The sequence below is a fragment of the Mustela putorius genome, unplaced genomic scaffold, assembly GCF_011764305.1.
Source record: "Mustela putorius furo isolate JIRA1106 unplaced genomic scaffold, ASM1176430v1.1 tig00000508_pilon_pilon_pilon, whole genome shotgun sequence".
NCBI lineage: Eukaryota > Metazoa > Chordata > Mammalia > Carnivora > Mustelidae > Mustela > Mustela putorius.
In genome coordinates this window covers 2,402,645-2,430,595 of record NW_025421402.1, presented here as the reverse complement: position 1 = coordinate 2,430,595, position 27,951 = coordinate 2,402,645, and the positions used below count along the sequence as shown (strand labels likewise).

The 27,951-nt window shown below is 40.3% G+C and overlaps 1 protein-coding gene across 2 annotated transcripts in view; it reads right to left on the bottom strand.

The window, feature by feature from the left end:
* IPO9 (importin 9) overlaps positions 1–27,951 on the bottom strand; it is a 56,495-nt gene that overhangs the window by 24,204 nt on the left and 4,340 nt on the right. The window contains exons 1-13 of one of the 2 annotated variants that reach the window (XM_013058142.2): positions 27,722–27,794; positions 10,589–10,650; positions 10,264–10,350; positions 9,264–9,465; positions 5,580–5,668; positions 4,669–4,755; positions 3,780–3,899; positions 3,565–3,665; positions 3,307–3,365; positions 2,601–2,752; positions 1,783–1,881; positions 544–650; positions 32–171 (exon numbers count right to left, since the gene is read on the bottom strand). In XM_013058142.2, the coding sequence (XP_012913596.1) occupies positions 32–171; positions 544–650; positions 1,783–1,881; positions 2,601–2,752; positions 3,307–3,365; positions 3,565–3,665; positions 3,780–3,899; positions 4,669–4,755; positions 5,580–5,668; positions 9,264–9,324 (1,015 nt within the window). In that variant the 5' untranslated portion in view covers positions 9,325–9,465; positions 10,264–10,350; positions 10,589–10,650; positions 27,722–27,794. Of the gene's footprint in view, positions 1–31; positions 172–543; positions 651–1,782; positions 1,882–2,600; positions 2,753–3,306; positions 3,366–3,564; positions 3,666–3,779; positions 3,900–4,668; positions 4,756–5,579; positions 5,669–9,263; positions 9,466–10,263; positions 10,351–10,588; positions 10,651–27,721; positions 27,795–27,951 lie in introns of those variants that run through there. The other variant, XM_004756286.3, reaches the window with a different exon arrangement.

The following is a 27,951-nucleotide window of genomic DNA, read 5'->3' as shown; positions in this document are numbered from 1 at the left end:
TCGAGAATCCTGGCATTGTGCTGAAACATACCGGAAAGGTTGAGGTCTGCAAGGATGACACTGGTCAGGAACCCATGCATGTCAAAATGGATCCTGCCATTCTTCACACTGTCCGTGATGATGGACTTCACTGAGCCAAGGGCAAGCATACATGCCTCGTGTATCTTCCACCTGAGAAAGCGATACCACAGTCTGGTAAAACAAACTACACTGCCAAAATGATAAACACCTGAGGGAAGGAAAAACCTGAGAGGGCATTTCAGCACAATCTGACCCAAAAAGCCCATTTTCTGTCCTTCCTACCTAAATCTAGAGCTGAAAACAGTGACATTTAGATAAACAGATTTCTCTAATTAAAAACAAAGTTAAAGTCCTTCCCTCCAAGACTTTTTAAATTAAAGGGTAAAATAAAAGCATTGTAACCAATTATTGAAGGTTGGGAAAAACTGCTTCAAAACACATGATTCAAAGCAAGGATTTGATTGTCTCAGATCTGATGCCCAGAATATGTTCCTAAGTTAAGCATCTGCTGCTCACTCTTACCAGTGTTCGGTACCGCTGTTTTTGGTTTGCTCAGCTTCTTGTAAATGCCGAGTGGCTGCAGCAGCCAGGGCTGCCGCACTCTCATTCTGGAAATCAGTGGCCACAGCCTAGGGAGAGAGGGGAGGGGCTAATAAACCTGTTTGTGCAAATTAAACCCACTTTTTTTTTTTTTTAAAAGATTTTATTTAGTTGCCAGAGAGAGGGAGAGAGCGAGCCAGCAAGCATGTGTGCAAAAGCAGGGGGGAGTGGCAGGCAGAGGGAGAAGCAGGCTCTGGGTGAGCAAGGAGCAGATGTAGAACTTGATCCCAGCACCCTGGGATCATGACCTTAGCCGTAGGCAGACATTCAACCAACTGAGCCACTCAGGTGTCCTGAATTAACGCATTTTAATTGCAAACTGAAAACTTAACTCCAAACTCAGTGGTTCAAACTCTTTCACGTATACATTCTAAACTCTGATGAGGTGTATTAAAAATACAACCTCTCTTAGTTCAGGATCTTTAATGGAATTAGAGTAATATTTATATTTCTGCAGTGCCTAGGCACTGGAAAACTAACAAAATGTAAAGCTCCCAATGGCTAGACTGAGTAGAGTGTAAGTGAGCTGTAATAGACTAAGCTTCGGATGACAATGGGTCAGGTTATTTATTCTCTTGGAGTGTGACTGTAGAAAAAATAAGGCTAATCTACAAATGGGAACTTAATGTGATCTTTCCCAGGTGCCTCAGAAATACTGAAGGACAATAAGAAATGTTCGCTAATAATGAGAACAAACCTCTGACCCAACACAGCAAGAGGCAGCTTCTTCACAGAACTTAAGCCTAGAGAAAACTCTATGTTCTAGTCAGGGCCAAAGAAAATAGCAGATGTTTGGATGTTCTCTCAGCAATCTAATTTTTTAAAAAAGTTTGCCAACATCTGGTTTGTGCTACAAATTCTGGCTTAAGAGTGGACTAAACTGAGTGTTCCTGATTCAACAACCCTTACTCATTAGAACACTTTATCCTTTGTACAATTTTTACATCTATTATTTCCTTATAAACCAAAACCAGTAGCAATGACTTTGGAATTCCTGAGTCTCAAACTTCCTTTGAGACTTTCTTTTGTTATCCTCAAAGAACTCTGAGATACAGTCACTCAGTAACACTGATCAACTTGGGTTAGATACCTAGGAAGAAGAGGGAACACTCAAGTGACTGATTAGGGTTTTCTGGTTAAGTATCAAGGGAACCCACTTACCAGCAATAGGTCTTGAGCTGCAATCCTAACTGTATAGGAGAAAGTGTCATCATCCTCATCTTCCACAAACTGTTGGGGGTTGGCTGTCCATACTTTAATCTGAAAGGATTATGCGGTTAGGTCTTTGTGAGGCTGCCAACCTAGTTTCTATGTTCTCTTTTTTCATCCACACACAGCAGAAGATTTCAACCTTTTGTTTTTATCTTGAACGGAACTCTAGCCTCAAAGTCTTTTCTTTTGGATGTAGACAAGCAAATCCTTTATCAAGGTAAGCAGCAAAAGTTATTCCTCTCTAGTAGACACTATTTTAGAATGTGGCTGATTACTAGTTCTCTGCTACCTTTCATCAGCTGTTATTTCTAACAGATCTACTTTCTAAATATATTAGGTCTTATGGAATATTTAGTGTGGAAATTATGTTGATTCTTGTACTGTTTATATAAGAGAGGAAACATTATCTTATCTTTTTTTAAATGCTCTATTCTGGTCTAATGATCCACCAACCAAGCTAATGATCTCTATGTGTCAGTATTTACAGAAAAGGACTAAGTTCTTCCAGAGACCAGAGTCTTTGGTTAGTGGTACTATGGAGGTGAAAGTATTCTCAGAGTCTAACTACCTGATAGCAGAGTTAATAAAACCACAACACCCAGAAATTATGGCAATAAAAAGATATCAAAGCTTTCCCAGAACTTCACATGAAGTTACTCTTCTAGGGTCAATTTTTAGAAATAAAAATTGTTCCCTTGACCTAGATTTCACATTCAAGTTGTACTTTCCCAAAACAAGCTGGTAACTGTTCCCCAAATATCATTTACCTGCTCCTCAGTGATCTGCATATACAGGATTATATAGTAAATCAACTCAGGCAAGGCTTTCTTAACAGTGCTTTTGAATTTGCTATTTTCTAGGAGAGCATGGACAAACTCAAAAATGCTAAAGACGAGATTTTCAAAGCCCAGGACTTCACCTACAGGAAATACACAAGAGAAGATTTTAATGACAAGAAGGCAAAAGGAAAGCATTCATTCTGCTAGAAATGAACTACATTATCTTTGTAAATTAATGAGTATTTCAAGTACTTGCTGATTATTATTCCCAAGGGAACAGAAGAGGGGGAGCTAAGGAGTCAAAGAAAGGAACTTTGAGAATATTAAATATTCTTTGGTTTTTCAAGAATCAGAAACACGAAATATATTTTCCAGCAAGTCTATTTTTTATTTGAAAAACTAAAAATATTAAAACAGAAATGAAAGTATCATCATCTGCCAGAAAGAAGTAGGCTGGATGAGATGGCCTTTGAGGTGGGTCTTCCAACTCAGAAATTCTATTTTATGAGATTTATGCAAATGCCTGAGGAACAGATTAAAGATTTTCAGTGTCCCATTTTCCCACATCTAATACACTAAAAGGAAACTCAATTAGAAAACTCACTTAAGAGAGCGAAGCCTCTACGTTACTGTTTTTCTTTGTCTTTTTCCTTTCCTATGTGGCATATCTGTCAAGATCAGATAAACTACATACCATCAGAATCCACAGGATCTTCAACTTCCTCTGTGTAATTTACTTCTGTCCTCACATAAGTATGATGAAGAGTAAAGAAACAGAATTTGGAGTCTGCTTTACATGTATTCTACAAGGGAATGCATAACATTCCAACCCTAAGAGTAGATACTTTAAAAAACTCATTTAAAAAAAATGGAACCACATGAATGCAAGACCTAATGCTAGATTCCCGATTATGGGTAGTAGCAGGTCCCTGAAGCTTTCTGAAAAGGATATAAAGCTGCACTCTCAGTTAGGGTGTTCCAAACAATAGGCAGAATCTGCTGCATGGAGGACACCATGTGCTTTGGGAAGTTTTTCACCAGGGCTGTCACTGCCTGAGAAATTACAAAGAAAAAGATCTAAGAGTTACAGGTGATATAGGAGGAAAAACCAAGGATTTCAGACCACCTTCTGAAATTCCAACTATCTCAATGGTAGTAAATGTTTACCTTTAGGACTTCCATCTTAAACCCACTGTCGGATGTGGGGCCATCTGGTATCTGGAGGGCCTGAACAAAGGCCTCTGTGAACTGCTGCACCACAGGAAAGATCAGTACTTTGGCTGCACCCTGACAACAGAAACCAAAGTCAGTACTGGATATACCATTAATCAATGGTTTCAATACACATATCAAACTCCGAAACACAGATCTGAGGCATCTCAATATTTCTTCCAGCTCGGATTCCAATCAGAAGAGTGCAGCCATTAAGTCACTAGAGGTGTTACCCAAGATTTCAGGTTTCCATCTCCAACACCTGCAGTTCCTCACCATGGCCTCCTTAAAAGCCATTATATGTAAGACTAACTTTTTTTTTTTTTAAGATTTTATTTATTTATTTGACAGAGACATAGTGAGAGAGGGAATACAGCAGGGGGAGTGGGTGAGGGAGAAGCACGCTTCCCACTGAGCAGGGAGCCTGATGCGGGGCTTGATCCCAGGACCTTGAGATCATGATCTGAGCCAAAGGCAGGTGCTTAACGAGTGAGCCACCCAGGCACCCCAAGACTAACTTTTCAAAACTGCTTCTGAATGACAGGGTTGGCGTTTTTCAGCTAGCTCTGTCTCATGTGAGAGGGCCGTAAGGGAGTGGTGAAGTTCTGAGAGATGGCTCATATGAAAAGATGCAGGATATGGTTAAGATATAAGGCTCACACAAAAGGAAACTAAACTATATACAAATGAAAAATGTAATCAAAATGCTAAATGCATCTATAACTCATTAAATCAGGGTGCACTGTGGTTCTACTAAAATGAAGTTAGTCACTGCTATGCCTCTGATGGAAGGCATAGAGATTTTTAAGCATGAAGTCTGTTACTGACCCAAAGGCCTCCTTACCTTTTCCAGTTCCTCCATGTTACAGATCATGTGGGCACAAGTGGTAAAAATCTCCACAGCTCGGGAACGGGTTCGAATACCATACACCTGTGAAAAGTCACAGCGTAGCCATGAGACAGATGTGTCTGTGTCTGCTTATCTGTAACTAGAAGAAAAACTATGACTTCTCAGTGCTGACATGGGACTGGATTCCCTAGAGAAGGGTAACATCATCTACTCATACCCAGGACAGACTTCTCTAATCCAGAGAATAAAAGCCAGCAGAATGTTAGAACTCAGTGGGATTAGCCTTATATGTAGGCTTCTGTGGGCTATTTGATTAAAAATATATTAGAATGGGTGCTACTTGAAATCTCAATACAGTCAATGTATTTCTTTCAAAAGACAGACTCTTGGCTACTGGCAGAGAGAGTAGGAGGTTAAAACATTACCCATTAGGTACTCAGAGTTTACTTATATTGCATATGGGGCAGGAAATATGTGAGGAAACAATGCAGATGCTATTTCATTCTCTCATCAAAGGCTGACCCTCACAATTTTTTTTTTTAAGATTTTATTTATTTATTTGACAGAGAGAGATCACAAGTAGGCAGAGAGGCAGGTAGAGAGAGAGAGAGGAGGAAGCAGGCTCCTTGCTGAGCAGAAAGCCTGATGCGGGACTCAATCCCAGGACCCTGAGATCACGACCTGAGCCGAAGGCAGCGGCTTAACCCACTGAGCCACCCAGGCGCCCTGGCCCTCACAATTTAAGTGAAAGATCTAAGGTTAATCCAGATTCAGACCTCTGTCAGTTCTGGTCTTCAAGTTCGGGGAGAGGCAGCAAACACAACAGTTTCCCACATGTGATGTGGAGGCTGACCAGAACCTGAGCAGCTCTTATTCGCTGTGATCTTGGAGCTGAGATTTCATACCTCGGCCATCGTGAAGATCTTATACATCTCTGGAAGAATGACTGGAGCAACAAGTGGCATCTGTGTGTCTGTTACTTCTCGAGTGAATTCTACAAAGGAAAAAAAAGTACTGTAAAAAAAACAAAACAAACAGTGCTTTATGAAGATATAAGTGGGAAAATTTTTGAACTGCTTCTAAGTGGCAGTTCCTAAGCAGAGAGCATACAGGTAAAGACATTGGCCTGGTGGTCTTATCCTGGAGAAGGAAAAGGTGCAAATAACTATTATTTGTTAGAAGGGGGAAGAGAAGAGCCCAAAGATAAAGAAAAATACATAAGAGTGAGGAAAAACACTTTACATAAATATTGAAAGAAAGAAACAAACACACTGCAAGAAAATCTGTAAGAGCTGTGTCAAAGTCCTTGCAAGGTCACCTTAGGGAAATCCTGTATTAATCCAATTCATGCCAGATTGTCAACATCCAGGTGCACCTTGAGGTGTGTTACCTTTGGTTCCATTTGCAATACTCTCCCTTGGTGAGTTGTTCTGATGCACATAATGAAATATATGCAGGCTTACTAGGCTCTTAGTCCACTCTGTTTATGTTACTCTTCTCAGCGTGAATGACATTTATTGACTTAGAAATCAGAGGCTACTGCTCACTAGAGCAGAAGGGATTACCATATGAATGTGGCAAAAAGGAACCTATTCATGAAAGAGACTTGAAGAAAGTGAAGGAAACAGGGATCGTGTCTTTTCTTTTCACTTTCCACACAAGCACTAAGACAGCATGAAGGACCCTGGGGTTCACGTTACTAATCTGTTGAAGACAAGCCCTTGAGTTCGTGTCTGCTCACTTTATCTACTGCTTTTCCTGGCAATTCCACATGATCACTACAGAAATGGAGCTCATCACCTGGGACATTTTTAAGGAGGATCTACAAGAAATCCATGTCAGCACTTTCAAGATTAATGTACCCCCAAAATTTTGGGCAGCATCAATCACCAGAAGTCAAAGGAAGATCATATATTCAAGACTGAGTCTTCTTTACTAGATTAGGTTCCTCCTGAAGAATAAATTCTGAACTCTGAATAAAATGAGTGTTTAATATTTCATTCAGAAAGCCAAAGAAATTAGTCCAAACAAATGTGATGAAGAGCATATTAATGAAAATAAGTTTTATAAAAAATAGTTTAGCTTAATTCTACTAATGAATAATTCTACTAATTAAGTGCTTAACCACATTTTTTTGCTCTCCTATATTCATTCCTAGTAGTCCCGATTTATTAACACTTTATAAGCTCAAGTCCAAAATAAGTTTTCTGAGGTCACTCAGCAAGTCAGAAAAGGCGTGGGGCACTGGAAATATCTCAATCTCCAAACTTCTTGAAACTAAAAAAAGCTATACCTGTGGTCAAATATTTCAGTCCTCAGCTGCTATGTTTGCATCTCCTTCACACCATTGGTGTTAGTTAGTTCTCACTTACAAACAGATAAGCTTAACGGAAGGCTTACTAAAGGCTTAAAAAAGGATATAGTATCTTAAAAAAACCCCAAAGACAATCAGTCCCATTCTCCTACTGGGCTCCCGTCCATACACCACGTCCTGCCATCTTCAAGCACGCCTGAGTTGCTGTTGTGAGAGCACCGTCTATCCTCATCTGAAAGCATGGGAAGCAGCTATCTGGGAATGGAGGCTGGCAGCTATCCACCCTGTGTCTGCTGACTCTAATATAAAACAGTACCCACTTCCCCCAGAGTTCTCTCCCTGTGGCTGACAGAAAAGTGATCTCACTTAACAGTGATTTCCTTAGTCAAGCACAATGATGGTTCTACAGTGTTCCAAGTATGATGAATGTAAACTGCCTTTCTCCTTCAGGTTTTTAAAAAAGCCAAACTTTGTGTTGGAAGACTTGTGGGGAACATGCTTCTTTTCCTTGGTAGAAAACGTATCTGTTAACTGATCTTCTGGTACCATCAAGTTGTAAATAAAGAATCTTGGATGGCTGATTCCACAGAGAGGGGTATATGAAATTACCTGAATAATGAGTCATGCAAGGGATGTAATAAGCAGGAAAGTGAAAATCTGAACAAGGAACATTTGCTGTTTTGTAAGTCTACTCTATATCCCAAGCACCCATCAAAGATAATAGGAATAGGGGCGCCTGGGTGGCTCAGTGGGTTAAAGCCTCTGCCTTTGGCTCAGGTCATGATCCCAGGGTCCTGGGATGGAGCCCCGCATCGGGCTCTCTGCTCAGCAGGGAGCCTTCTTCCTCCTTTCCCTCTACCTGCTTCTCTGCCTACTTGTGATCTCTATCTGTCAAATAAATAAATAAAATCTTAAAAAAAAAAAGATAATAGTAACAAAGCAGGTAGTTCAAAAAGGCAGCCAGGACAAGGGAAGAGGAGGTTGAAAACAAAAGGAGATGGGGAATTTGCTTTTGGACAGAGAACTGATGTTATCTACCATCAAGAGAACATAGATAAGTAAAACTGGGACCAGATGCCAAGTTCAATAAACAGGGTTTAAAAAAAAAGAAAATAAAAGAAAAGAAAGAAATGGCATTCGTGGGGCGCCTGGGTGGCTCAGTGGGTTAAGCCGCTGCCTTCAGCTCAGGTCATAATCTCAGGGTCCTGGGATCGAGCCCCACATCGGGCTCTCTGCTCAGCGGGGAGCCTGCTACCTCCTCTCTATCTCTGCCTGCCTCTCTGCCTACTTGTAATCTCTCTCTGTCAAATAAATAAATAAAATCTTAAAAAAAAAAAAAAAAAGAAAAGAAATGGCATTCGTAACTAGGTAAGAATACATTTCAGGTAAGCTAGCAGAGCACAGAGAAAGAGATAAGACACAGGCAGACATTTCACAAATCTGTATGAACTGAGGGGAAATACAATTTCTAAAAGATCAACAGAAGGTGGCTAATATCCAGGTAAAGATTCCTTGAAGGCAAAACAGTAGTGACTTCACCTAGAGGACTGGGAAATTCAGGTTCTGGGTTCTCTGTTCTGTGAGGAATTAATAGATTAATCAAGCTTAGATGAGACATCCACCAAATCTCCTTAAACTAAAAGTATTTTTCTGTAAATATTTTTGCCACCTTCTTAGAACAGAAAGAAAAGATACCAAATGCTACGTTCTCTAAGCTGACCAAATTAAGGTAAGAATTACACAGCTACACTGTTTTTATCTTCTTTATTCCTATAAAAATTTTATTTCACTGTTCTGAAATTTGCCTTGGTTGAACTAAGGAGAAAATTAATATAATAATGATAATTATCATAACGGCTAAAATTTAAAGAGTGTTTACTTCATGTTAGTTATTATGCTACACAATTTACATAGATTTAGCTTATTTAAACCTACCAATAGACCCCTTCAGGTAAACACTATCATTATCTTCATTTTATATACAAGGAAACTCAAGCTCAAAAGATTAAGTAACTTGGCTTAATGTAAAATCTGAACATGAACTGAAATCTGAGTCCTTAACTACTATGCAATTATTCTATCCTTAAGTGGCTGAGGTTTCATAGTAGTAGAAATACTATACCAACTTAATTCCCTGGAAAGAGTCAATGGAGCGAGTCAATGGAGAGGATAGATGTGGAGATAAAAACTAGGGAGGAGGAGCCACTCCATCACATAGCCTCTCTTAAGTGTTCTTGGGATTCAAGTACCAATGCCAGGGAAAAACTTCTGATACCTGTCAGCACTCGCATGGCTCCATGGACTGCATTTAAATCTCCGCTCACCAACATCTCCATGAGCAGGTTGAAGAGCTGGGGCCAGGCTTCAGGCCAGTCCCAGTGGGCAATGGCAGACACTGCATAGGCCACACTGGAGCGCACCTTACTTATTGATTCTCTCAACCCATTGGGCAACAGCTCCCGGATAACAATTTTTGCCTGCAGAGGAGAAACGCCACCGGCCATTAGACCAAGTTGTAAATGACTGGAAGAGTCCTATCCAAATTATGCGCTGGAAAAGCAATGCGTGTTAAGATACTGTGTAACTCAAAAAAACAAAAAACAAAAATCCTCAAAAAACTCCAATACACAAACTTGACAAATCATTCATTCAGAGAGTTCATCTGTGATCCCTAAACTTATCTGTCCATTACAGCAGCCACTTGTGGTCCTTTAAATTTAATTATTAGAATGAGATAGAATAAAAAATTCAGTTTTCAGTTTCGTCAGCCATATTTTAAGTGCTCAACACCCATATGTAGCCTGTAGCCACTACACCAGAAAGCACAGATAGGGAGTATTTCCACAGCTGTAGAAAGTTCCAATGGACAGTGCTGCCCTATATAAACCTTCTATTTCAAAATTTCTCAGGGGCCCAGGATGGTTGCATGGTGTTGTACTAAGTAGAAACATTATTTCATTTAATCCTCAAACAACTCTTTGGAATTGAAATTTTAATTCTAATTTTAGATATTTAGGGAATTGAAGCTTAGAAGTTAAAATACTTTTCTAATATTTTCATAGCTAGTAAAAGGCAGTAAAAGGAATCTGATCACAGGTCAGCCTGACACTGGAGCTCTCTTACTTCCAGCATGTTGCCCATGATGTCAGCTATCAATCGATCTTTCACACCTCGTGTTTTGATTGCCCCATGCCCTCTAACAATGGTGACAGCTCAATCTCTTAAGACAGCCCCTCAAATCTCTGTAAGAAGACTAATCAAATAATTCTCCTTACCCTTTCTGTAGTTTCAGGAGGCCTAAATTTCTCTGACTGGGCACACCAGTGAGTCTCCACATATTGTTTCAAAATGACTGATGCCAGCTGCGAAGAGAATAAGCCAAGCAGTACAGCAAGGAAAGACTGTTTTCATACATAACAATCATATACATACACATGGCCTAATGTGTGAATGTATTAGTACTAAATGTATTTGTACTAAATCGGGTACAAAATCCTAGGTTTTTGTAAACTGGTGTTCTTTCTTTTTCCAATAAGAAAGTTTCATTACCACGTAAAAAGAGGAATTACTTATAAATTGGGCCAATCAGTCTGGACTTACCTGACGGATTGCCAGTGCTCCTTGGGGATCTACAGTCAGCTCTGCCAGGTGAACACCAAATTCTGAAAGAGAAAATTTTATTGTGAGTAAAAGCACCCAGGAAAGCCACAGGAATATATTGAGCTTTAACCCTGATGCCAACAAGAAAAATTTCAGAAAGGAGATTGATTTATTGCTTTTAAAAGTGCTGAAAACTGCTACGATTGGTTGTTTTAAGAGAAACAGGTTGGCCCACAGGACATGGCTGCTCACAGCGAATAGTTCACCGCTCTCATCTTCTCCCGTCCCTGCACAGCATCTTCCAGGCATCTTCTCTTCCAAGATGGCAACACCTTTCTCTTAGACCAATGACTGAACTAGCTAACTGAAAACCACTACTATCTAACCCCAAAGAAATTAAAAGGTGAGATTTCAGGAGTTGCTCTGATATTCACTACCAGATAAGAGATGATTAAGTCTAAGAAAATCTGGCTTTAACAGGTTTAGTCCTAAAAATAAAACTGTTAGAAGCAAACAGCTTCCAATAAGCAATGTGAACAGTAAACTTGAAATGCATATTGAGAGACTTACAAACAACTCTTACTCCCACATTAAAATTTAGATCCTTCGGAGCAATCCATGTAAAAATCTCAATGATGTTACTTTGCAGCAGCAGACACTTCTCCCAAAATTCATATGGAATCTCAAGGAACTGCAAGTAGCCAAGATAATCTTTTTTTCTTTTTAAGATTTTATTTACGTATTTGACAGAGAGAGCGAGCAAGCACAAGCATAATTCACAACAGCCAAAAGATGGAAGCAACCCAAGTGTCCACCTACAGATAAGCAGATAAAATGTGGTATTACACATACAACTGAGTATCATTCAACCTTCAGAAGGAAGGACATTTTGCAATATGCTCCAACTGCTAAAACAGGTGAACCTTGAGGACATAAAGCTAAACAAAATATATTAGTCACAAAAGGACAAATACTGTATGATTCTATTGATAGGAGGTACTTAGAATAGTCCAAGTCATAAATACAGAAAATGTAACAGAGGTTAAAAGGGGTGGGGGAGGGGAAAACCGGAGTTATTATTTAATGGGTTTAGAGTTTCACTTTTACAAGATGAACAGAATTATGGGAATGGATGGTGGTGACAGCTGTACAACAATGTGAATGTATTAAATGTCACTGAGCTGTGTGCACTTAAAGATGATTAAAATGGTAAATTTTATGTTAAGTGTATTTTACTACAAAATTTAAAAAAAATTAGATCTAATTTACACTTGCAAAGGCATCTATTGTCAAATGAGGAAGAAGAATGTAAGACCAGAAGTGCATCATAATTGTCACACTTCACATTCTAGGGCTGTGCTATCCAACACAGTAGCTATCATCTCCAAGTGGCTACATGCTACCTGAAATGTGGCTAAAGAGGGCTAACATGTGCTATAAACGTAAAATACACACCAACCTGCAAACTTAGTATGAAAACAAAATAATGCAACACTGATTACATATTGAAATACTTTACACACATTAGGTTAAATGAATACAGTTTTTAAAATTATTTTTACCTTTTCAATACAGCTCTTAGAAAATTTAAAATCTCACATGTGACTCACATTATATTTTTATTGGACAGCACTGTCCGAAAGAACGAATGGTAGGTTTTCAGATTGTTTGGGAGTGGTAGGTGAACAGGTTACAACAGGTGCATCATTCCCTTTTGGAAGGAGCTATAGATCAGTGAGGTTAAGGGCATGGGTTCTGGAATTAGGCAACTTTAGACTCAAATCCTGAAATGATCATGTCCGAATTTAGGCAAGTTATATTTTCTTTTCTTTTTTTTTTTTTTTTTAAATATTTTATTTATTTATTTGACAGAGAGAAATCACAAGTAGACTGAGAGGCAGGCAGAGAGAGAGAGAGAGGGAAGCAGGCCCCCTGCCGAGCAGAGAGCCCGATGCGGGACTCAATCCCAGGACCCTGAGATCATGACCTGAGCCGAAGGCAGCAGCTTAACCCACTGAGCCACCCAGGCGCCCGATATATTTTCTAAGCCCCCATTTCCTCATCTACAAGATAAGGACAACAGTATCAAGTTACCAAGCAATCCTGTGAGAACAATACATGCCACACAGTAAAAACTTTAAAAATCAGTTATTGTGGCAATTCCTATCAAAACTCCAATGGCAGGGCACCCGGGTGGCTCAGTGGGTTAAGCCTCTGCCTTCGGCTCAGGTCATGATCTCAGGGTCCTGGGACAGAGCCCCATATGGGACTCTCTGCTCGGCGGGGAGCCTGCTTCCTCCTTTCTCTCTGCCTACCTGCCTCTCTGCTTATTTGTGATCTCTGTCTGTCAAATAAATAAACAAAATCTTGAAAAACAAACAAAACTCCAATGGCATTCACAGAAATAGAACAAACAATCCTTAAATTTGTAACCATGAGAAACCCCAAATAGCCAAGTAATACTGAGCAAGAACAATGCAGGAGGCATCCCTGATTTCAAATTAACTCACAAAGCTATAGTAATCAAAACTATATGTAACTGGCATAAAGGTAATAGATTAGTGGAACAGAAGAGAGCCCCGAAATACACCTATGGTCAATTAATTTAAGAAAAAGGAGTCAAGAATATACAATGGGGAAAAGGACACTTTCTTCAATAAATAGTGTTCAGAAAACTGGACAGCCACTTGTGAAAGAACGAGACTTGAATATAAGGCCTGAAACCAGAGACACCTGGGTAGCTCAGTCAGTTAAGCTGATGCCTTCAGCTCAGGATTGAGTCCTGCATCAGGCTCCTTGTTGGCAGGGAGCCTGCTTCTCTCTCTAGCCTCCGCCTGCTTGTGTGTATGCGCGCGTGCTCTCTCTCTCTCTGACAAATAAATAAATAAAATCTTAACAAACAAACAAAAAACCAAAAACCCGAAACCATAAAACTTCTAGAAGAAAACATAGGTGGTAAGTCCCCTGACATCAGTCTTAGCAATGGTTTTCTGGATTTGACACCAAAAGCAAAGGCAACAAAAGCAAAAACAAATATGTGACTATAGGCATACCTTGTTTTATTGCCCCTTGCTTTACTATACTTTGTAGCTACTGAGGTTATTTTTTTACCAAGTGAAGGTCTGGGGCCACCCTATGTTGAGCAAGTTTACCAGTGCCATTTTTTCAATAGCATTTGTTCACTTTGTGTCTCTGTGTCACCTTTTGGTAATTCTCACAATATTTTAAACTTTTTCGTAATTATTACATTTGTTATAGTGATCTATGATCAGTGATCTTTGATGTTACTGTTGTAACTGTTTTGCAGCAACACGAACTGTGTCCATATAAGACAGTGAACTTAATATGCTTTGTTATGACTGCTCTACTATCTGGCTGTTTCCCCTTCTTTCTCCCTTTCTTTGGGCATTCCTAGTCCTGAGACACAATGATACTGAAATTAGGCTAACTAATAACCATACAATAACATCTAAGTGTTCAAGTGAAAGGAAGAGGTACATATCTCACACTTCAGAGAGGTTGGTGAGGAAGCTACGTCCAAAACCAGAGAGGCTAAAAGCTAGGCCTCCTGAGCCAGTTAGCCAAGTTGTGAATACAAAGATTAAGATCTAGAATGAAATTAAAAGTGCTACTCTAGGGAACACACAAATGGTAAGAAAGCAAAACAGTCTTACTACAGATAGGGAGAAAGTTTTAGTGGTCTGGACAGATCAAACCAGCCAAAACATTCCCTAAAGCCAAAGCCTGCTCCAAAGCAAGGCCCTGACTTCAATTTTATGATGGCTGAGAGAAATGAAGAAGCTGCAGAAGAAAAGTTTGAAGCAGCAGAGGCTGGGTCATGAGGTTTAAGGAAAAGAAGCCACCTCCGTGATATAAAGTGCGGGCCGAAGCAGCAGTGCTGATGGAGAAGCTGCAGCAAGTGATCCAGAAGGTCTAGCTAAGATCATTCACGGAGGTGGCTACCTCAAGCATCCATAGATCTAACGCCTCAGACTTTCAATGAAAAAGTTACACAAGGGAAAAATCAACCACTGGGTGGTTGATTTCTATGCTCCTTGGTGTGGACCTTGCCAGAATTTTGCTCCAGAGTTTGAGCTCTTAGCTAGGATGGTTAAAGGAAAAGTGAAAGCTGGAAAAGTAGACTGTCAGGCTTATGCTCAAACATGCCAGAAAGCTGGCATCAGGGCCTATCCAACTGTTAAATTTTTTCCCTACGAAAGAACAAAGAAATATTTGGGGATAGCAAATAGATGCCAGAGATGCAAAAGAGACTGCTACCTTCATATATGAAAAATTGAAAAATCTCCAAAATCATGGAAAGAGAGATAAGGATGAACTTTAATGATGTTAAAGATGAAGAAAAAAGAGAAGGAATTCTAACAAATGACATCAGAAGACATCTTTTTAGGATGTTACTACCTGGTGGGAATAAATGAACATTATCTTGGGAAAAACAACAACAACAACAACAAATTCCAAGACAAACAACTCAACAACAAACTGTCAATGTAGATGCAACAGCCTCATACTGGAAGATGGCATCTAGAACTCTCACATCTGGAGAGAAGTCAAAGCTCCACAGGACAGGCTGGCTTGCTTGTTAGGGGCTCATGTAGCTGGTGAGTTTAAACTGAAACCAGTGCTCATTTACTATTCTGAAAATCCTATACCCCTTAAGAATCACGCTAAATCCACTTTGCTCATGCTCAATAAATGGAACGACAAAACCTGGATGACTGCACATGTTTATAACTTGGTTTACTGAATATTTTAAGCACACAGTTCAGACCTATTGCTCAGAAAAAAAAGATTTTAGCGACTGCTCGCTGACAATGCACCCGGTCACCCAAGAGCTCTGGTGGAGATGCCCAGTGAAATTAATGTTCCATGCCTGCTAACACAACATCCAGTCTGCAGCACAAGAAGCGGAGAGTAATTTTGACTTTCAAATCTTATTTTTTTTTTTAAAGATTTTATTTTATTTATTTATTTGACAGAGAGAAATCACAAGTAGATGGAGAGGCAGGCAGGCAGAGAGAGAGAGGGAAGCAGGCTCCCCGCTGAGCAGAGAGCCCGATGCGGGACTCGATCCCAGGACCCCGAGATCATGACCTGAGCCGAAGGCAGCGGCCCAACGCACTGAGCCACCCAGGCGCCCTCAAATCTTATTTCTTTAAGATTTTGTACATTCCACATTTTGCAGGGGCACCTGGGTGGCTCAGTCAATTAAGTGTCTGTATTTGGCTCTGGCAATGCCCCACATTGGTCTCCTTGCTCAGCAGAGTCTGCTTCTCCTTCTGCCCCTCCCTCTACTCATGCTCTCTCCCTCTCTTGTTAATAATTCTATTAAAAAAAAAAGAAATACATTTTGTAAAGCTGTAGCTGCCATACACAGTGATTCCTGTGATGAATCTGGGCAAACCACGAAGTTTCTGGAAAGGATTCATCATTCTAGATGCCATTAAGAACATGCATGATTCATGGGAAGAGATTAAAATATCAACATTAACGGGGTTTAGAAGAAGCTGATTCCAACTCTCATGGATGACTTTGAAGGGCTTAAGACTTCATGGGAGGAAGTAACTGCAGATATGGTGAAAACAGTGAGAACTAGAATTTGAAGTGGAGCTTAAAGATGTGACTGAATTGCTATAATCTCATGATAAACTTTATTGGACGAGGGTTTTTTTTTTAAGATTTTATTTATTTATTTGAAAGAGACAGTGAGGGAATACAAGCAGGGCGAGTGGGTAAGGGAGAAGCGGGCTTCCCGCTGAGCAGGGAGCCCAATGCAGGGCTTGGATCCCAGGACCTTGAGATCAAGACCTGAGCTGAAGGTAGGCACTTAATGGCTGAGCCACCCCAGGCGCCCTGAAAGTGGATTCCTGAAATGGAATCTACTGGTAAAGATGCTGTGAAGATCTCTGAAATGACAACGAAGGATTCAGAATAATATACAGAGTTAATAAAACGTGGGCAGGGTTTGAGAGGATTGGCCAATTTTGAAAGAAGTTCTACTGTGGGTAAAATGCTATCAGACAGCATTGCATGGTACAGTGCAATTATCTGGGAAAGGAAGAATCAACTGATGTGACACACTTTACTGTAGTCTTATTTTAAGAAATTGCCATAGCTGCCCCAACCCTCAGCAACCACTGCCCTGATGAGTCAGTAGTCATCAACATCAAGGCAAGACCCTCCACCAGCAAAAAGATTATGACTTGCTAAAAACTCAGATTGATGATCAGCACTTTTTAGCAATAAAGTATTTTTAATTAAGATATGTACACTGTTTTTCAGACATAATACTACTGTACACTTTAACAGAATACAGTACAAACATAACTTTTATATGCACTGGGAATCCAAAAAATTCATTTGACTTGCTCCACTGCAATATCCGCTTCATTGCTATTGTCTGGAACCGTATCCACATGTTTCCAGAGTATACCTGTACATCTAAAAAGCTGATGCACAGCAAAGGGAATCAACAAAATGAAAAGGCAACCTACTGAATAGGGAGAAAATATTTGTAAATCCTGTGTCTGATAGGGGTTAATATCCAGTATATAAAGAACACGGACAGCCCAACAACAAAAGAACAATCCAATTAAAAACTGAGTGGGACATCTGAACAGATATTCTTCCAAAGAAGACATACAGATGACCCACAGGTACATGAAAAGATGCTCAACATCACTGATTACCAGGGAAATGCAAATAAAAACCACAATTAAGTATCATCTTATATCTGCTAGGATACTATTATATTGTCAAAAAGTCTACAAATAAGTGTTGGCGAGGATGTGGAGAAAGGAACCCTTGGCGCACTGGAGGTGGGAATGTAAACTGGTACAGCGACTATGGAAGACAGTATGGAGGATGTCCCCAAAATTAGAAATAGAACTACATGATCCAGCATTTTCACTTCTGCGTGAAACAAAAACACTGACTTGAAAAGATATATGCACCCCCAAGTCCACTGTAGCATTATTTACAACAGCCAAAATAATGGAAACCAACCAAATGCTCACTGACTAAAGAATGGATAAAGAAAATGGTGTGGGGCACCTGGGTGGCTCAGTGGGTTAAGCCTCTGTCTTCGGCTCAGGCCATGATCTCAGGGTCCTGGGATCGAGGCCTGCATCTGGCTCTCTGCTCGGCGGGGAGCCTGCTTCCTCTCTCTGTCTCTGCCTGCCTCTCTGCCTACTTGTGATCTCTGTCAGGTGAATAAAATCTTAAAAAAAAAATCTTAAAGAAAAAGAGAAAGAAAATGGTGTGTGTGTGTGTCTGTGGTTGCTAGAGATGATGGGGGGGGAGGGTGTGGGTGGAGAATAGAGGGCCAAAATGGATGGAATCAAAAGGAACAAATTTCCAGTTATACAATAAGTCAGTCACAGGGAAGTAATATACAACATATCAGTTATAGTTAATAATACTGTATTGTATCTTAAAAGTTCTTTCTATAAGAAAAATAAAAATTCCTTAACTGGGACACCTGGGTGGCTCAGCTGCTTGAGCAAATAAATAAAATCTTTTAAAAATTCTTTGACTAAAATAAAATCATATATGGTGCTATATTTTTATTGCCATGACTACACTGTAAAACATCAGTTATTGTGCTATATTTTTATTGCTCATAATGAGTACATTGTTTGGCTTTCCTATCTCTGTAACTAAAGTTATTTTCTTTTTTAATTAAAAAAATTTTTTAAAGTTTTATTTATTTATTTGTCAGAGCGAGAGAGAGTGTGCACAAGAGTTAGGAACTTAATGAATGAACCAAGCTACCCAGGTGCCCCATTATCTACGCATTTTTAAAAAAATGTTTTATTGTGAAATAATTCCTAGACTTAAAAGGTGACAAACAGTACATAGTATCTGGAGTTCATGGATATTCTTTACCCACATTCCTCTGATATTAACAACTTACACAATGTAGCTCAATGATCAAAACCAAGAAACACGGGGCGCCTGGGTGGCTCAGTGGGTTAAAGCCTCTGCCTTCGGCTCAGGTCATGATCTGAGGGTCCTGGGATTGAGCCCCACATTGGGCTCTCTGCTCAGCAGAGAACCTGCTTCCTCCTCTCTCTCGCTGCCTCTCCACCTACTTGTGATCTCTGTCTGTTAAATAAATAAAATCTTAAAAAAAAAAAAAACACAAAAACAACAACAACCAAGAAACACAGCTATAATACTGTAAACTACAGATTTGATTAGAATTTCACCAGTTTTTTGCCCTTACTGTCCCTTTTCTGTTTCAGGATTCAATCCAAGATCCCATAATGTACTTGGTTGTCATGTATCTTCGGTTTCCTCCAATGCATGACATTCTCTCATTCTCTCCTTGTCTTTTATGACCACAACACTTCTGATGAGTAATGAGCAGTTACTTTGTAGTATGTGTTTCAATGTGCATTGGACCCTACTTTCCTCACGACCAATTGAGGTTATTCATTTTCCGCAAAAATATCTGAGAAGTAACCCTGTGTCAGCAGTATATCCTATCAGGGAATACATAGTATTGAAAAATTACTGGAAATGTTAACCATGATCACTTAGTAATAATATAGGGCCGACTTGGTTTCTTCACTGTACACATACTGTTTTTCCCTTTATGACTGATAAGAATCTTGGGAAAGATACTTTGAAATTATGCTAATATCGTGTTTCTTTTTAAACTTTGAAACTGATTTTACTACCCACCTGTAGATCCTGTCTGCAATGATTATCGATGGCATTTTTATATTTTATTCTCTTCACTCTTATATATTGCAATTCTTCTCTAATGAAGAATTGTCTCTTCTTTCTTTATCCAATTATTTCTTTATACCAGTGTAGGCTCATGTTATTTTATTCTATAGTTTTTTTCCTTAAGATTTTTACTTATTTGAGAGAGAGCGAGCAAGCATGAGGGGGCGAGGATCAGAGGGAGAAGGAGACTCCCTGCTGAGTGGGGAGTTTGGTGCAGGACTCAATCCGGGGACTCCAGGATCATGACCTGAGGAGAAGGAGGTTGTTTAACCAACTGAGCGACCCAGGTGCCCTATTCTATAGTTTTAATCCAGTACTATTATTATTTATTTTGTTTCCCAAATTGTTCTACTTTGGGCATTGGCACTCCTTTCATTTGGCTCCTATATACGTCTATACACTTCCATCCTTTTAACAGCATTGCCTTTTTCTCTGATATCACAAGATATTCCAGGCTTATCTTGTATTTTCCCTGCCTAAGCCCTGGAATCAACTTTTTCTCCAAGGATCCGTGGGGCTTATTTTATTGGAAAATGCTATTTCAAAACCAGATCTGGATGCTAGGTATGCTCATTGCTACTGAGGTATTCACTGCTCCTAAGCCCTATCAAAGAATGGCACGAGGAAATACAGGTATGTGTGTCAACGTATGTCCACCCATCCATCCATATACTGACACCTGAGATGCCAATCCAATGCCTCAAAGTTCAATGAATTTTCTTCTTTTCCTGGTATAACTTTCTCTCTACCATTGATAAATCTGGGTTTCTCTCTCTTGTTTTTAAAGTTTTATTTTTATTTTTTAAATTTTTTAAATTTGCTATCTTTCCCGTTACCTCCCCTAGAAGACCGACCCTTTTGAGTGCACGATTCAGAAAGATGGTTGGATCCAGCGAGTTCACAACAGCGGCAGACTCACGGAGATACAGGTATCATTTTTGCATAGATATGCATCTGTGAGATGCTAGACCCCAATAGATAACCATACTAAACATGCTCCATGGACTCCAGATAAGTAAGTTAGTTCACACTGTCTAGGCCCAGGGATTTCTGGGGGCTGCCATCCGTATCTTGGGCCTCTCAGAGAACCAGGCTCCTCTGCCAGTCTGCCCAGAGGAGAAAAATCCAGCCCTCTCCTCAGAGAGAAGAGGGAGCACCAGTAGCTCTTCCTGGCAGTGCCCTGAAGCAGCAACAGTGCAAAGGGCAAGGAAGACGACTTCACCGAACATCCCCCCACCCCGCCTGACGCCCCTGTACCAGTCTCAGCATACAAAAAGGTTTTTGCTTGTTGCTTCTTAACCACAAATGATGGCATAAATGTCTTCCAGAGGGGCTGGTATACTGGTCTTTTAGGGGATACCCTTTGACTCAATCCTCGGGGTAGGGACATCAGGAGGGGCAGGGGACTCAAGGTATCTCAGGTTCCTCAAATGGATCCAGTTGAACAGGACCTTGACCTTGTTCCAGTAGGAGAGATTCTGCTTGTGTCCCTGGAAGGATGGAAAGACGTAAGCCAGCTCCGCAGGGTCTGCTAACAGCCGGAGAGGGTTGGCACTAGGCACCCCTATCTTCAGGGTTAGAAAACTGTCTCCAGTGTGCGGGTGAGCAGTTGGTACACCCCACTGCCTGGGGCACAAGAAGGTGGAGATGAAAGGCAGGGCTGTCTCCTTCCCCTCTCTGCTTCACAATCCCCTGGGGGCCTCTGGGTCAGCAGCTGCACGCAGAGCTGCTAGAGCCTTGCCAAGTATTCTAGGTATTGGAGACTCTGACCTAGAAGACAGGCCTAGTTTAGGCCCCTGGTACCACACCACCCCTGCTTCTTCCATGGCTGCCTCTACGTCAATTTCTGCTTCAGTGGCCTCCTATTCTCTTGCTCCAAAAAGAGGAACTTCACATTCAGGCTCACTTGGTGTTATGACATGCTGGCAGGGGAAGTTGGGAGCTGGTGGGACTGCTCTAGCACCTTTTCCAGCTTAAGTTGGTCAGGAGCCTGCCTAGGTGGGCAGGAGGTTCCACGGCAGGAAGGGTCAGGGGCTCAGGTTGGCTGTCCCCAATCACCATCTCCACTCTTGAGTCCTGGGAGGCCTGTTGGAGAAGTGGTTCCTGCCTCCTGAGACCTCTCAGTTCGCCACCTCCCCCATTCCAGGAATCCAGTGAGCAACGCTGAGCAGCATCCAGGATCTGTCTTAGGTGCTGCTGACTTCAGGTACTACACAGCTGCATGTCAGGTCCTTGTCAATCCCATCTGCCATCCCTTAACAGCTTGATTTTCAGGCCAAACCCTTCCCTGCTAGCCATAGGTCGTCTAGGCTGCTCCCTCCTAACCCCATCCTCCTAGACAGCATCCCCACCCCACTCTTCTTTCCCAGATAAAGACAGGGAAACACAGCCCTCAGGTGTTCTGTTTTTTTTTCAGAGCCTACAATTTTATAAGAGTTCTTTATATACTAAAAATATTATCCTTTTGTCTGTGTATATGTTGTGAAACACTTCTCCCAGTTTTTCAGCTGTCTTTTGACTTCTTTATGGTGGTTTTTGTCATGCAAATGAAAATATTTTATGTAGTCAAATTTATCAATCTTTTATTATAGCCTCTGAATTTTGTGTCATAGTCAGAAAGCCTTTCCTTATGCCAAGGTTAAAGAAAAATTCATCCATATCTTCTTCTAGAACTTAAACGGCTTCATTTTTTAAGTATTTAGATTCCTATTCCATCTGGAGTTTACGTTTTGTATGGTACGAAATACTAATCTAATTCTAAATAGCTACCCAGTTATCCCAGTACCCTTTATTAAAAAGTCCATCTTGGGGCACCTGGGTGGCTCAGTGGGTTAAAGCCTCTGCCTTCGGCTCAGGTCATGATCCCAGGGTCCTGGGATGGAGCCCTGAATCGAGCTTTTTGCTCAGCAGGGAGCCTGCTTCCCTTCCCCTCTCCCTCTGCCTGCCTCTCTGCCTACTTGTGATCGCTCTCTCTCTCTCTGTCAAATAAAAAAAAAATTTAAAAAAAATTTTAAAAAGTCCATCTTAATGGATAAAGAAGATGGGGTATATATACACAATGGAATACTATGCAGCCATCAAAAACCCGAAATCTTGCCATCTGCAATGACGTGAATGAACTAGAGGGTAATATGCTAAGTGAAATAAGTTAATCAGAGAAAGACAATTATCACATGATCTCTCTGATATGAGGAACTAGAGAGGCAGGGTGGGGAGCCATGGGGGGTAGGGAGGGAAAAAAATGAAACAAAATGGGACTGGGGAGGGAGACAAACCATAAGAGACTCTTATTCCCAGGAAACAAACTGAGGAGTGCTGGGGAGTGGGAGGGGAAGGATAGGGTGGCTGGGTTATGGACATTGGGAAGGGTATCTGCTATGGTGAGTGCTGTAAATTATGTAAGACTGATGATTCAGACCTGTACCCCTGGGGCAAATAACACATTATATGTTAATAATAATAATAAAAAAAGTCCATCTTTACCCCAATGATTTGAGATGCTACCTTTATCTATACTAAATTTCTGTAGTTACTTGTGTCTATTTCTATTTCTATTCTATTCCACAGTTTTACTTATATTTTACTTATATTTACTTATATTCATGCACAAGTGCCATGCTGTTTGTTTTAATTATAGAGGCTTTATATAATATTTTAATGTCTGGTAAAACCAGTTCCTCCTCAATGTTTTCCCTTTCAGTGTTTTTGAAGCTATTCTTTCATGTTTGTTTTTCTGTGAAATTTAGAATCAACTTGTATACTCCTCTATAATGCTAAGTTGTTCTATCCAAGGATAGCATATGTCTTTCCATTTGTTCAAGTCTACTTTCCCCCCCATTTTTCTATAAATACTTTAATACATATCTCTGAAAGATAATTTTTCAATTGAGGTAAAATTCATATAAAATTAACCATTTTAAAATAAAAAATTCAGTGGCATTCAGTATCATTCATAATGCTATATAACCACCACCTCTACCTAATTCCAAAACATTTCCATCATCCTAAAATAAAACGCAGTTATGTTCAACTCTATTTTTAAAAAAATATTATTTTGGGGGCGCCTGGGTGGCTCAGTGGATTAAAGCCTCTGCCTTCAGATCAGGTCATGAACCTGGAGTCCTGGGATCGAGCCCCACATCGAGCTCTCTGCTTAGCAGGGAGGCTGCTTCCCTCTCTTACTCTGCCTGCCTTTCTGCCTACTTGTGATCTCTGTCAAATAAATAAATAAAAATATTATTTTGTTGAAGACCTTATTTATTTATTTGAGGGAGAGAGATAGAGATAGCGAGAGAAGGCAGGAGGAGGAGGAGAAGCATGCTACCAGCTGAGCAGGGAGCCCAATGCGACGATTCCAGGACTCGGGATCATGGCCTGAGCCAATAACCAACTGAGCCACCTAAGTGCCCTCAAGTCTACTTTTTAAGTCTTTCAGGAATGTTTAAATCGTTTCCCCCAATAGGTTCTCATACATTTCCTGTTAATTTTATCCCTAAGTATGTAATCTTGCTCCTTGCTATTGTAAATGGACTTAAAAAAAAAAAAAAACACCATTATGTCCTCTAGCCTTTTATCGTTTGTTTATATGAAGGCTATTGACTATTGGATTTTATGCCCTGCCTCTTTACCAAATCCTTAGACTCTCTTTTTTTTTTTTAAAGATTTTATTTATTTATTTGACAGACAGAGATCACAAGTAGGCAAAGAGGCAGGCAGAGAGAGAGGGGGGAAGAGAAGCAGCCTCCCTGCTGAGCAGAGACCCTGATGTGGCCTCGATCCCAGAACCTTGGGATCATGACCTGAGCCAAAGGCAGAAGCTTTAACCCACTGAGCCAGCCAGGTGCCCCTAGACTTAACTGATTTTTATTAAAAATTTTTTAATAAAAAAATAGTTAAAAAAAATTTTTTTTTTTTTTGTTGAAGATTTTATTTATTTATTTGACAGAGAGAGAAATAGCTAGAGCAGGAACACAAGCAGGGGCAGTGAGAGAGGGAAAGCAGGCTTCCTGTAGAGCAGGGAGCCCAATGTGGGGATAGATCCCAGGGTCCCGGGATCATGACCTGAGCCGAGGGCAGACGCCTAATGACTGAGCCACCCAGGCACCTGATTTTTTTTTTTTAATTTTATTATTTATTTAGAGAGAGAAAGAGAGCATGAGCAGGGAAGGGGGGGGGTGGCAAAGGGAGAGGGAGAGCGAAAATCCCAGCAGACTCCCTCACATGAGGCGTGATTTTGTAACCTGTAAGATCATGAAATGAGACGAAATCAAGAGTTGGACACTTAACTGACTGAGCCACACAATCACCCCTAAACTGCAGTTTTTGATATAATCTTATGGTACCTATCTTTTCACCCAGGAAAGAAGAATTTTTGCAAGAGCATGACAAAAGAAGTCACAATCTTTCCAAAGCATTTAGTTAAGTAAGTAAATCACAAGCAAACACTTTAAACCTGTACAATCACCTCTAAAAATACTGAAATCCATTCTAATTCTTGGGATTAGTTTGGCTAGCCCAGACTCTGGTTAAGTCTTTTATAAATTAACAGAAAAAAACAGTAGATGTCTACAATCCAAGGATATGGGTGTTAACTTTCAGAATGGACTAAAACACTTATGAGTATGATGTAATTCTGGAAGACCTCTGGGATACCAACCAATGTTCAAGTTTAATGGAAAAAAGGTCTCTAAAATGCCTGTGTGAAATTCAATTAAAGGAGAAAGAGCACTTATAAAGCTACCCACTCCCACTTTCTTTGACTTCAGATACTTCATGTGATGACAGATTTAACTTTATAGCCCTAAGTCTGTTGAGAAGTCACTGTCTACCCAAGTTTAACTTCCTTGGATACAGTCAATCAATTCTGTGACAATTCTGCAATATCTTTCAGGATGATCCATACGTATTCATAAAGTACATGGGCCATACAGTATTTTCTTTTTAAGTACTTATTTCAATTTTTGCATAGACTACTGTGATATGGGTTTTAATGTTCCTCGCTAGAGTACAATTTATGATCATTATTACAGGGACAAACTAAAATGGGATCAAGATGAACAAAATTTTTAGTCATATAATGTGAAAAAGATACTGAGGTATAAAAATCAGAGTTTCTGAGAAGGTTTGAAACTTAAGGCATGGCTATAAAGCTTACATGAATCTGAATAATTACTTTTTTTTTTTTTAAAGATTTTATTTATTTATTTGACAGAGATCACAAATAGGCAGGGAGGCAGGCAGAGGGAGAGAGAAGGAGAAGCAGGCTCCCCACTGTGCAGAAAGCCTGATGGGGGGCTCGATCCCAGGACCCTGGGATCACAACCTGAGCCGAAGACAGGGGCTTTAACCCACTGAGCCACCCAGGTGTCCCTGAATAATTACCTTCCCAAGGAAAGCACAGATACTGTTGTAAGGGAACACTAAGGCTCACAGAAGGGAAAAAGAACCACCCACTTCCCATCAGTCAACACTGGCATCAATTAGAAGAACTGTTAAAGCATGAAAACCAAGCAAACTCTACACACAGGTCCTGTCACATTCGGAGGGTCCTTTCTCATTTAACCTAAGAACATCAAGTCTACTCTCTTTAAAGAAAAGCTGAGTGAGAATACACTTTTTTTTCATACCAATGCCAGAGGAGGTAGTACTCTGGTAATGATCACAATAGCTAGGAGCTCTCCACTCTAACACAAGTCCTAAAACCAATCTTGTCTACAATTGATATCATCAAAGATCACACCCCAATTTCCACTAATTACTTGGCTTCAGATACTGCTGAAATTGCAAGGGATGGTGAGAGTAAGAGGCTATCAGAAGATTAAGACCCATGTGGACCAAGAAACCTGAGTCAACTAGGGGGTCTGTACCTACAACAAGCATTATAAGATGGATTTCTCTGAAAGTTTATTTCCTTCACATAGGAGAAAAGAGGTTTGAAAGTTCAAGTAATAGGATGCTCTGCTCACAAGCATTAATGGGAAAGAAAATCTTCAGATCAGATAATATAATCGCCATTAACTAAAGACAAATTTTAAAAAGAGGCTGGATAAACAATAGATTTTCTTTTCTACAGGCTCCCAGAGTTTCAAAACCAGTGGGCACATGATCAGCTCTGGTTTGGAAATCGCAAAATTTCGAAGACCAAGAACTCACCTGCATTAGGTTATAAGGGATGTGAGGGAAAATCTAATTATTATTTATTTAATCCAATTTATTCTGCCTAGACTACATACCCACTAGAACTACAGGGGTATCAGGGACCACAGAAGAAGAGTTTCATACCTTAAAACTCAAGTACTCAAGTTATTTAGAAGCTATATGAAGAATTGTTTACAAGGAATGATAGTGGTGGTGTGGTGATGGGTGAACTCTGTGCTTTAAAACTAACACACAGAAGGAAAAGCCAGAAAAAAAATCCTCAAGTTCCCTGACGTGTTTTAAACCATCAACAGTGCTGTTCCTATCCAGTGCTGAATTCTGCTAAGTAGTAAAAATTCTGTTCACAGATACTTACTTAACAGAGACCATACATTTTTGGGAAGAAATACAACTAAATGTATCTGTGAAGAAAAGGTACTTTATTTTTGGGTACTGGGGGATTTCCAGTTTTGCTGATTGGTGTCTTTAACATAATTTCTTTAGAAAGCATTAGAAAGAACAGCTGAATAACTTGCTTTGGAATGATTAAGGCAGAAAAGTACAACAGACAGAGATATACAGAACTGTTTTATTTTGTCTTGCTTGGAAAGGATGATTCAGATTAAAACTAAGATTCAATCTACAATCAATTAAGCCAAAGGGGGACCATTCAAATGAGTTGTATGAAGTTAGCTTTCCAATGCTGTTTTTGTCATATTTAATTTCTCTAGTTCCTTTTCCCAAGGTGAAGTTAAGAAAGACCCAGTCTGTCAATCTGGGTTTTAACCCTGACTGTAGATTCTTGAGTACTTTTATCCAGCCCAAAATGGTATCCTCTGACATGCTTCCTAAGAAAGCTTTTGCCCTCCTCCCTTAACTCATTCTCCGGTGCTTTAGACTTTTGTTCTGTCTCTCATTATCCTTGTTCCCCTTTCACTCCACCTTGCAGAAACATTATCTGTCGAAAACTTGGCTTAGAAGGGAAGATCCAAAGGAGAGCATGGAGGATAAAGGATAAGTTATGAAACATATGCTATTGGTTTTAAGGGTCTACTAAAGAGACATGAGACTTGGTAGTGCTTTGATAGTCAGGGAAGCTACTAGGAAGAACTATGAATAGAGTTTGGTTGGGAAAGGAGGTAGTTCTCAGTAAAGCTCTGGAGAAGCCCCCCCTTTTCTCATGGGCATTGGTAAGCACCACAACATCACAGCTGAAAGGAAAAAGAAAACTCCACCACTGGCCTTTTTCCGAGCGTGGCCGCCTTCCGCTCGGCTCAGTGCCCGCCACATGCCCAGGAGTGCGTCTGGATCCTTGAGGGGCTCCCTTCGCAGGTGACAGTGCTTACGCTAAACTGTAAGAGAGCCAGAAAAGTGCCCATGAGAACCAGAAAGCAAACTTCCAGCTAGCAGGAACATCTCTCTAGGCATCTAAGATGGGGGAATCAACACAGATATCTGGGCAGCATCTGAAT